The 10,532-nt window shown below is 59.7% G+C and overlaps 2 protein-coding genes across 2 annotated transcripts; one reads left to right on the top strand and one right to left on the bottom strand.

Moving 5' to 3' along the window:
* Positions 1-5,097: 5,097 nt before the first annotated feature.
* Positions 5,098-7,397, top strand: CALML6 (calmodulin like 6). Its single transcript, XM_081817310.1, has 4 exons — positions 5,098-6,729; positions 6,839-6,983; positions 7,061-7,161; positions 7,234-7,397. Exons 1-4 carry the CDS (start codon positions 6,606-6,608, stop codon positions 7,278-7,280), a joined length of 417 nt encoding a protein of 138 aa, XP_081673436.1. The 5' UTR covers positions 5,098-6,605; the 3' UTR covers positions 7,281-7,397.
* Positions 7,398-7,661: 264 nt separating this feature from the next.
* Positions 7,662-9,565, bottom strand: TMEM52 (transmembrane protein 52). Its single transcript, XM_081817309.1, has 5 exons — positions 9,443-9,565; positions 9,314-9,357; positions 9,160-9,219; positions 8,391-8,569; positions 7,662-8,285 (listed from the first exon to the last, which is right to left on the bottom strand). The coding sequence occupies exons 1-5, from the start codon at positions 9,506-9,508 to the stop codon at positions 8,110-8,112; spliced, it is 525 nt and encodes a 174-aa protein (XP_081673435.1). The 5' UTR covers positions 9,509-9,565; the 3' UTR covers positions 7,662-8,109.
* Between the last annotated feature and the right edge of the window lie 967 nt (positions 9,566-10,532).

A 10,532-nucleotide genomic window follows, 5' to 3' on the forward strand; every position in this document is an offset into this window, starting at 1 on the left:
AACCCAAACACAGACTTGCAAGACATGGCCTCTATGAGAAGAAAAAGACATCAAGAAAACAGCGAAAGGAACGCAAGAACAGAATGAAGAAAGTCAGGGGGACTGCAAAAGCCAACGTTGGTGCTGGCAAAAAGAAGGAGTAAAGATGCTGCAGTGGCTTTATCTGGTTGTGCAGATTTTTCATGAGAGGATCAATAAACTAAGAATGTTAAAAAAAAAAAAAAGAAATATATATATAGCGATGAGGAGATTGATTATAGGAATTGGTCCATGCAGTTGTGGAGGCCAAGACGTTCCCCAATCTTCCCTCTGTGGGCTGGAGGCCCAGAGAACTGGTGGTGTGATTCAGTCTGAGTCTGACGGCCAGAGTGGCAGGAGGGCTGACTTGCAAAAGCAGGAGAAGATGCATGTTCCACTCAGGCAGAGAGCAAACTCATTCTTCCTCTTCCTCTTTTTGTTTTATCGGGGCCCTCAACAGATTGGACAATGCACACCTGCCTTGGCGAGGATGATTTCCTTACTCAGTTTATGAAATCAGATGCTTATCTCTTGCAGGGACACTCTCACAGACACATCCAGAAGTAAGGGTTGACCAGCTGCCTGGGTGCCCTCAGCCCAGTCAAGCTGACACATACCATTAACTACCGCAGATGTATATACGATGTTTCGTTTATCCATCTGTCCATTGGTGTACATTTGGGTTGTTTCTACCTTTTACGGATTGTGAATAATGCTGCTAGGAACATGGGTGTACAAATATCTGTTCAGGTCCCTGATTTTCAGTTCTTTTAGGTACAGACAGAATTGGAACTGCTGGGTCATATGGTCATTCTGTGCCTGCTTTCGGCAGGAATCTCCATGCTGTTTTCCATAGCAGAGGCTTAGTGTCCCACAGTCCCACCAGCTGTGCACAGTGTCCCAATTTCTCCACATCTTCCCTAACACTTGTTTTGTTTTTTTTTATCGTAGCCATCCTAATGGGTGTGAAATGATAGATCATTGTGGTTTCGACTTGCATTTTCCTAACAATTAGTGATGTTGAGCATCTTTCATGTTTTTCTTTGTCATGTGTGTATCTTTTTTGGTAAAATGTCTATTCAAGTCCTTTGCCCACTTGTGAATTGGGTTGTTTATTTTTGTTGCTGTTGAGCTGTAGGGATTAAATATTCTGGATATGAATCCCTTATCAGGGACGCCTGGGTGGCTCAGTCAGTTAAGCGTCTGCCTTCGGCTCAGGTCATGATCTCAGGGTCCTGGGATCGAGCCCCGCGTCGGGTTCCCTACTCAACGGGGAGCCTGCTTTTCCCTCTACCTCTTCCCCTGCTCATGCTCTCTCTCTCTCTCAAATAAATAAATAATCCCTCATCAGATATGTGATTTGTGAGTATTTTCTTCCAGTCTGTGGGGTGCCTTTTCACCCTGTTGATGGTGTGCTTTGATGCACAATGGATATTTATTTTATACTTGGGTCATAATCTGATCCTACTTGATTTCTTTTCTTGCTCACATTGTCCCAGCCTCAGCCCCTGGGAGCTCTGTCAGGTGGCTGGGGTTACCTTTACGACATTACTTGCTGCTTTCTAGTTATGCTGCTTTTCTTAGGCTTCCGTCTTCTTTCCTGAGTTCTGTTGGGTTCATTACATTTTCTTTATTCCTTTTTCCCTCCTAGATATGGAAGTTACACAATCCGTTTCTGTTATTTTAGTGGTTAACTTAAAGTTCCACATACATTGTAATCTCAGCAACCAGCTCTGGCCATTCCTGAACGCTGCCGGGGCCTTGCACTTGCATCCCTTCCCCATCTGCCGTGGTTGCTGGTCCAGAGCTGGGGTTTGTTTTTACGCCCCTTGTCCAGGCTGGGCTCCCCCGAGCAGACCCCGAAACAAAGACTCAAGACTAGGACACAGAGTTTTTCTTGGGGTTGTAGGAGGTAAGAGGGGTGGGAAGGGGGCATTCCTGGGGCTGAGCAGGGGACGCTGTGGGCAACGAATGGGGCTCAGCACACTGGGACCCTGAGGAGACCGTGTCACGGGCACAGCGCCATTGCTGGTGGGCAAGGAGGCTGGCTGCAGGCGCCGTGCAGAGTGTGGGTCCCGGCCTGGGGCCTGCCCTGTGCTGGTTTAGGACGCCTCAGGCGGAAGCTGCAGGAAGAGGGGCAGCTATGAGAACCACTGGTAGGTGTAGAGTCTCACGCCTGCCTCGGTTATGCTCCAGCCCCTCAAAGGAGCCCCTGGGGCTGCCCGTGCTCCCCCAGCTCCTGCCAGCTCGGTCCATTGGTCCCTTCATCCTTCGCTGTCCTTGAGCTGTCAGACCCAACTCGTCCCCAGCTGGGTTATGCTGCAAATTACCCCTGGTTGTTGGCCTAGTGGCTAGGAGGGGAGGTGGATGTCCTAACAGGGGATAAATGTTGCCTGGGGGGGTTGGTGGGGAGGCCTTAGAATTCTAACCCAGCTGAGGCGGGGGTGCAGCTCTTCCCAGGGAGAGGTGAGCAAACCCTGAAGGTGCAGAAGGTTCAGAGGAGTCTGGGCCTTAGAGCTGAGGGGGACAGGCACCCGGATGTCCCCACACACGTGGCAAGGTCCCAGCTTTCCCCAGCAGGGTCCTGACAACAGGTCAGGTGCTGGGCAGCCGCCACCTGCTCTCTCGTCGCCCTCGTGCCCAATCCAGAATGGTGACCGTTGCAGCAGGTGAGCCACCGGGAGGAATGTGTGCCCACTCCCAGGGTGCCTTGTCGCAGCCGACCGGTGAGGGATCCATCTCTAATGCCCCCTCTAGCTGTGCATTGGGTCCCACGGAAGCTGACCCCGAGATGGAGTTTGGGTACGAGCTGTGCACAAGGCATCAACGCCAGAGACAGGGAGGGGGCAGGATCGGGCAGAGGGAAGTCCGGCTGTGCTGCCCGAAGCCTCAGGCCAGCCATGGGGACTCAGCCTGCGTGAAATTACCTGTTCAGAGGTTCTACCTGGGGCCACAGTGGCCGGTGACCTGGGTCTGTACCTGAGGCTGCCCTGGAAGGGGACCCCCCAGCGCCAGCGTCTATGGGTTTCTTCGCTCTTCCGGGGAGGAGTCACTGGGGAGGCACTTGCTGGTGGGGAAGGGCTGGGATGGCTTTGTCACCACGCAGCCTTTCACTACACCCTGGCCTGGGTTTCCAGTCTGTGAGTCCAGGTGCTCTCTTCAGGTGTCCATGCCTCCTTCCTGCCCAGAGGAAATTCCACGTGCCCTGCAGTTGGGAGGGTGGTCCCGAAGGCCCAGACACAGATGCCCAGGTTCCTGGGGCATACTGCCTTCAGTGGCCTTCTGTATCAGTCGGGATCTCCAGAAAAACAGGCCAATAGGAGTGGGAGGGAGAGAGAGAATGAGGGAGAGAGGTTGATTTATTTTAAGGAATTGGGTCCCTTTGTGGCGATTGTGGGGCTGGTGAGTTCAGAGGCCTGAGACCCAGGGAGGAGCTGATGTTGCAGCTCGAACCCAGAGGCCCTCTGGAGCAGAATTCCCTCCTCCTCTGGGGAGCTCACTCTTCTTCTCTTAAGGTCTTCAACCGATTGGATGAGGCCCACCCACATTATGAGGGTCATCCGCTTTATTCAAAGTCTACTGGTTTATTTTATTTTTATTCTTTTAAAAGATTTTATTTATTTATTTGAGAGAGAGAGACACAGCAAGAGAGAGAACACAAGCGGGGGGAGTGGGAGAGGGAGAAGCAGGCTTCCCGCGGAGCAGGGAGCCCGATGTGGGGCTCGATCCCAGGACCCTGGGATCATGACCTGAGCCGAAGGCAGACGCTTAAGGACTGAGCCACCCAGGCGCCCCAGGATGGTCAGTTTTATATGGTTTTTTTTTTTTTACCAAATTAAAAAAAAAAGATCATGGTATGTAACAGATGTTCAGTAAATGTCAGTTCTCCCTGAGTAATATTTCATGTTGATTTCGCCACTGTAATCAATAAATATATGAACAACCCCCCCTCTTTTTTTTTTTTAAAGATTTTATTTATTTATTAGTCAGAGAGAGAGAGCACGTGAGCGAACACAAGCAGGGGGAGCAGCAGGCTCCCTGCTGAGCAAGGAGCCCGATGAGGGACTCGATCCCAGGACCCTGGGATCATGACCTGGGCCGAAGGCAGCCGCTTAACCGACAGAGCCACCCAGGTGTCCCTGAACAAAACCCCCTTCTTAATGACATCTAGACTAGTGTCTGAGCAGAAGTCTGGGCTCTGCAGTCTAGCTACACATGAAATTAGCCCTCGTGCCTGCTTTCTCTTCAGGCCCTGCCCTGTCTCGGGGCCGGCGCCCATTGGCTTCCTGCCTCACGTTTGGGCTTGTAGAGGGGACTAGTTTACTGAAATGTTTCTGACTGCTGTTCTAGTTTGAGGTTTTCAAGGGAAGGGAGTGGGAGAGTCTCTTCTCATCATCACAAAGCCTGAAACCAGAACCAGAGAGAGTAGCCAGGGCAAAGGTAGGGGGCCACCCCCCAGACCTGGAGCCCGCTTCCCCTTCAACCCTGTCCCCTGGGCCTTCTGGCCTGGTGCCCGCCGGAGCCATGCTGTCCGTCAGCACAAATCTTGCGGCCTCAGCAGCTGGCCTGGGCCTCAGTGGGGAGCGTCCCGGAGGCTTCAGACGTTCGGGCAGGCCCAGAGCCGGGCTGGTGGGGGCACATCCCACCTGCTCAGATCACCGGGCAGTCATGGGCTGGGGCTGCCGTGTGTCTGTGTGACTCTGGGGGGCCACGCACAGGCGTGAGGGTATTAGGTGGGGGCACCCATCTGTGACTATCCCTGGGGGGAGCTGGAGACCGGGATGGGAGGAGTCCCCTCAACCCACAAGGCTCCCACCTGTAACCGCAAGCCTCGGAGCCCTGTGGCCAGGCCAGTGGGTCTTGTGCCCCGTGCCGGGGTGGGAGGGAGGAGGCCCTCGGTGGAGGGGAGGGTGGCTGCCTGGGCCCGAGGGCTGAGCGCGCGTGCGCAGTCATGTGTGCATGCTGTCCAGGCAGCTCGTCACGGAACGGCCAGGCCATGAGCCTCCCTCGGGAGCCAGCTTCGCTGTTCTGAGTGCAAGGGAGGTCAGGTTTCTCTGAGAAACCCCAGAATAGCCCCTGGCTGCTCAGAGGAAACCTGGTCTGGCCTCCTGGTAGCCAGTCTGGCCCCCTGGTCCTGTCCGTCTTGCCCTCTGGCCCCCACCCCACGTCCAGCTGTCTCCTCCCCGGACTGCCGACTTCCAGCCCCTTCTGCACAGGGTGGCCAGAGGGATGCATTCGTTCTCTCAACCTGTCTTTAGAGACTGCCTGCAAAGCACTGGGCCCATAGGGATATGGGGGTGTCACGGGGCCAGGGTGGGCATTCAGAAAGAACACTCGTACGTGAGTGACGACAGGCCGTGTGAGGGTCCTGCGGCAGAACGGTGGAAGGGCAGCCGCTGCCGAGAAGGAGATTCGAGGAGGCTGACACGGTGAAGAGGAGACAGCAAAGGGAGAACACGTGTACAAACACTCTGGGCCTCCCGGGCCACCCAGCAGCCCCTTTCCTACCCTTGGCCCTCAGCCCATGCTGTCTATCTGGGCTTTGGCTCCAGAGGGCTGAGGCTGGGGTAGGGCCTTAGCCGGGACCTAGGATCCAAAAGGGAGCTTCAGGGTGAGGGGATGCTCAGGCCTAGGAGGGCCAGAAACGGGCTATGTGGGGAAGGGCCAAGCCTGTCCCAAAATAGGGCTGCAGGATCTCCTAGCCATACAAGGATCTTGGAATCTGGACTCTGGGGACCCCAGGCAGCTGGGCCCAGCTAAAATGCGGCTGACACCCCTCTGCCCCTGGTCGCTAGTGCCACTGTGCAGTGCTCTCCCGGCCGGCCACAGACATGGTAAGGCTGCTCCCGGCACCCGCAGAGCCCCTGGTGGGCTGGCTGGGTGGTGGAGCGGGGGCCGGGGGGACAGAGGACAGGACAGGGCCTTTACCCGAGAGCGTGACTGCCTCCCCGGGAATCGAGGGAGCAGTTCAGCAGGGCTGGAGGGAGAGGGCAGAGTGCGGCGGCCAAGGCTGAGCCCTGCTGGCTGCGATTCCACCCTTGCTCTGGTGGCCGGGATGGGGGGGCCCTTCTGAAAGCTGCCATGGCAGTGGTCGGCAGGGGAGGTCAGGGGCCATAGACCATCCCCAGAAACGCCAGAACGGGCTGGGGTCCTTCACTCTCACCCGGGTCATGCTCCCCCATGGCGTCCTTCACCTGGTCTCACCTGGTGTCCACTGCCTCCGCCCCAGAGCCTGGGCCTGCCTGACACTCCCTCACGTGGCTGGCCTGAGCCTTGGTGCCTCGCACCTGGCCTCTGCCTCATGTGTCCTTCCCCTGAAGCTACCTGACACAGTCCCACTCAGCCCTTGAGACCGATCCCTTGTGCCACCTCATCTGGAAGCTGCTCTGGGCTGGGGCCCCCTTCCTTAACCATAGGCCCGGAAGGGTTGCCAGGTGGATGGACAGGGTGGGGTGCCGTGGGTGCTGGGGCCTCCACCCTCCCTTGGACTGAGGGGCAGAGGAGGCCCCGGTGAAGCTAGGCCGGTGTCCCTGCAGACGGAGCGCCTGACAGCTGAGCAGATCAAGGAGTACAAGGGGGTCTTTGAGATGTTCGACGAGGAGGGCAACGGGGAGGTGAAGACTGGAGAGCTGGAGCGGCTCATGAGCCTGCTGGGCATCAATCCCACCAAGAGTGAGCTGGCCTCCATGGCCAAGGACGTGGACAGAGACAGTGAGGCCAGGCAGGGGGCAGTCCTGGGGGGGGGGGGTCACCTGTGTGAGCGAGGAGGGCCACACCAGCTCACCCTCATGCGGCCCACCCTGCTGCTTGCTCCCTGCAGACAAAGGATTCTTCAACTGTGACAGCTTCCTGGCCCTGATGGGGATTTACTGGGAGAAGGCCCAGAACCAGGAGGGCGAGCTGAGGGCAGCGTTCCGTGTCTTCGACAAGGAGGGCAAGGGCTACATCGACTGGGACACGCTCAAGTAGGGCCTGGAGCTGGGGAGGGGGTGGGCGAGGGCCAGAACCCTATGCGCTGCCACTCAGCGTGGGGGCCCCGCAGGTACGTGCTCATGAACGCAGGTGAGCCCCTCAATGGGGCAGAGGCCGAGCAGATGATGAAGGAGGCTGACAAGGACGGGGATGGGACCATTGACTACGAGGGTGAGTGAGGGACGGGCCTGGGAGCCGGGTGGCTGGGCCAGGCTGGTGGCTGACATGTCCTTCTGCTCCCAGAGTTTGTGGCCATGATGACCGGAGAGTCCTTCAAGCTGGTCCAGTAGGAGCAGGTGCTGTGGCCACGGGAGGCCTGCCCGAAGAAGGCCACTGCTTGCTGCTGCCCCCACAGCACCGCCCACCCCACCCGACCCCACCTCTGGCCAATAAACGCTCCTGCCAGACTACTGTGCGTTCCTACCTAGCCCAGAAAGGCTGGCAAAGATCTGGGACTGGAGAAAGGAGAGGGTTTTCCTAGGGCAGCCACGGCACATGGCCCGTCACTCCTGCTGTGACATCTGACACCACCCACTGCTCAGCTCTGGGCTCTGGACACCAGCCTGAAAGCCAGATCGGGGGCAGGTCGAAGACTACCGCTTGCCCTTCTGCCTGCACTGGGGGGTGGCTACCCACAGGCCCCTCCCAGAGCCTTTTCCTACAGATGGAGATCACTTAGGTACAAACTTTATTCTCTCTCCAAAAAGCTGGGGGTGTCACAGCCAGCCCTGAGCCCTGAGGCTTAGGCCCGTGGGGTCAGGGCTGAATGAAGCAGCCTACGTGTGTGGGTGCATGTGTGTGGTCAACACAGGGCCAGCTGGCTGGGCTGCCTGGCGTTACATAGCAGCAAGGCCGGGGCTGTGGCAATGTGCTGGGGGGGCTGGCCTTCCCTGGGGACGGATGGCAGGGGTGTGCTGGGGGGGGTCCCTGGCTGCAAGTGTCCTTGCGCCAGTCCCCTCTGAGCACAGAGTAGCTGGCAGAATTGGGAGGTTCAAGAGAGTTTTCCTCTGCCCTTGAGGGGCACCAGGGCTCTAGCCAGGGGTGTTGGGCATTGGTGCCTGGCTCCTGGAGCCCCGCCGGTATCTCTAGGCCTCAGGCCCCAGGGAGAGGACTGGGTTACTAAGAGGGGGGTGGCTCTTCCTGGCTGGGTTTGGCCATCTTGACAGCCTCTTCATAGGAGGGTGGCAGCTCAGGGGCATACAGGCTGTAGGCAGGAGGGGTCATGGAGTCGAGGTCCAGCTCCCCAAAGGGAAGGGGCAGCCGCATGCCCAGCGGGTACTGCACAGAGCTGTAAGCTGCAGGGAACCAGAGCGGGTTTGTGGGGATGAGTCTGCTCTCACCTGCCCCCCACTCCCCCCTGCAGGCAGGCAAGCCAACAGGTGAGGTCTGCAGGCACTCACAAGTCACCGTGCTGTGCACTGGGCTGTCACTATCCATAGGGCTGACCGTCAGGTCACAAGGCTGAGGTGTTGGTGGCAGGTGTGGCTGGCTGTGTACCCGTTTCCGGAGGCAGCAGAACCGGACACAGCTGGCTGTGACCCCACACAGCAGCAGCAGAAGGACAGCGAGTAAGATAAGCCTGTGCAGGGAGGAGCGAGACCCTACCACTGGACTGACCCCAGGCCGCTGGGCACCATCCAAGACAGGACAATGGGCAGGACAAAAGAAAACCAGAGAATGTCTCTCCAGGCTGGAGACCTCCTTCCAGGCCAGAGCTGGGCCCGAGGAGCCCGCCGTCCTGGCATCCTGCTGCCGGGCCTGTCCTGGCTCTCTCCAGGGCTGGCCACAAGTGCCTTGGGCTCACTCCCAGGACACACCGTCCCAGGCCATCCGCACAATCCTGTGCCCAGACCAATGACCATGTCCACAGGGGCCTCCTGCAGGGGTGAGGAAGGAGGGGCTGGGAAGTGGGCAAGCGGGCTATGAAGGGAAGTCCTGCCAAGGGCCTGCGTGCCCAGAGCAGTCCCGGACTGGGGCAGGGCCCACAAGACAGGCCGCCCTGGTGCTGAGGGCAGGAAGCAGGGGCCAGCCTGGGAGGCTGCTGAGGGCCCCAGCGCCTTCCTATCAGCGCCCGGAAGGGGACAGCGCTGGCGACTCCTCATCCGTGAGCCAGGAGGGGTGGGGGTCTGGTGGGCCTGGCCGGGGGAGAACGCGGCGGCCTGCACTTACCCCACGTGCCACAGGCTGCTCCAGCGGGCCTGGGGCGGGCACCTGCGGGGACGGCGACACCTGGAGCAGGCGGGGCACCCTCCGGGCCGACGGCCCCGCCCGAGCCTCCCCCACAGGGCGGGGCCAGGCTCCGGCTCCCACCCCCCTGACTTACAGGTCCGACGGGTCGCAGCTGCCGTCCGCGAAGCCCAGCGCCACCTGTGGGGACAGGGGTGAGCCCGGGCCGGGGCGCGCCGAGCGCAGACCCGCCCCGCGGTGCCCGAGCCGAGCGCCGGCCACCCACCTGCGGCAGCGGCAGGAGCGGCGGCAGCAGTAGAAGCGCCCGGGAGGCCGGCGCCCCCACCACCATGCTCGGCGCGGACGGGGAGCGGGGGCCCGCCGGCCGCGCCGCTTTATGGAGGCCCCGCCCCGCTCAGGCCCCGCCCCCGAGACGCGTAGCCACGCCCCAGTGCCCCGCCCGCCGGAGGCCTGTCCCGCGGCCGCATCCCTGATCCCCTGGCCCCAAGCCCCGCCCTCCAGAGGCACCGCCTCTCGGAGCCACGCCCAAATCGAGCCCCGCCTCACCGCCCCGCCCGCCACGCTGGTCCCCGGGGCCTGCGAACCTGGGCTGTCGCGGCGGAGGGAGGGGGGGCTCTTGCCCTCTGCCCGGGCGCAGAACCCCCATCCCGGCCGGGCCAGGCCTATCCTGCAGTCAGGCTCGGTGTGGGCTGGGCGACCCGGCTGCACAGGGTGTGGCCCCGGAGGGGGCGGCCGGGACAAATGTGGCGACTCTCGCACACACCGCGGCGCGCAAGGTAAAGGGTTGCAAGAGCCAAGATTCTGGGGTGTTCCCGGCGTGTTGTTCAAGGACGTTTATTTTGCTCTCACGCTGCGGGCGCTCACTGCCTGGGGCTGGCCAGGGGCAGGCTCACCGGGAGTCTGAGCGTGGCCCCAGGCCCCTGCGGCGTCCTGGGAGCTAACCACGTTTCCAGAGCACTTCGCCTTGAAAGACATGCCCAACGTAGGGCGTGTGGCCTCTGTGGTCTCCGGGGCTGGGGGTCACAGAATGCCTGCTGTCCATTCTGCCAGGAAAGCCTGGGGGCCATTTCTTCCACCTGACCGCTCTTCTCACCAGGCTAGTTGGTACTGTTAGGTTCCCGCCGGCCTCTACTCCACCATCTGGTGGTCAGGCGAAGGGAGGTGGTCCGCACTGCAAGGTGCAGGGTGATCAGGCTTGTCTGGGGAGTGGGAGGAGCAGCTACCCTTGACCTGTCTTTTCTTTCTTTTTTAAAAGATTTATTCGTCTATTTTAGAGAGAGAGAGAGTGAGCATGAGCAGGGGGTGGGCCAGAGGGAGAGGGAGAGAAACTGACTCCCTGTGAGCTTGGAGCCTGA

Source organism: Leptonychotes weddellii, chromosome 4 (assembly GCF_054177405.1).
Source record: "Leptonychotes weddellii isolate Sample4059 chromosome 4, ASM5417740v2, whole genome shotgun sequence".
Classification (NCBI taxonomy): Eukaryota; Metazoa; Chordata; class Mammalia; order Carnivora; family Phocidae; genus Leptonychotes; species Leptonychotes weddellii.

Coding starts and splice junctions, on each gene's coding strand:
- CALML6 (XM_081817310.1), top strand. CDS start 6,606: ATGTTCGACGAGGAGGGCAACGGGGAGGTGAAGACTGGAGAGCTGGAG. Junction 6,730..6,838: donor CAAGGACGTGGACAGAGACA/GTGAGGCCAGGC, acceptor TGCTCCCTGCAG/ACAAAGGATTCTTCAACTGT. Junction 7,162..7,233: donor TGGGACCATTGACTACGAGG/GTGAGTGAGGGA, acceptor TTCTGCTCCCAG/AGTTTGTGGCCATGATGACC.
- TMEM52 (XM_081817309.1), bottom strand. CDS start 9,508: ATGGTGGTGGGGGCGCCGGCCTCCCGGGCGCTTCTACTGCTGCCGCCG. Junction 9,220..9,313: donor AGCTGCGACCCGTCGGACCT/GTAAGTCAGGGG, acceptor CGCCTGCTCCAG/GTGTCGCCGTCCCCGCAGGT. Junction 8,286..8,390: donor AGTGCACAGCACGGTGACTT/GTGAGTGCCTGC, acceptor GGTTCCCTGCAG/CTTACAGCTCTGTGCAGTAC.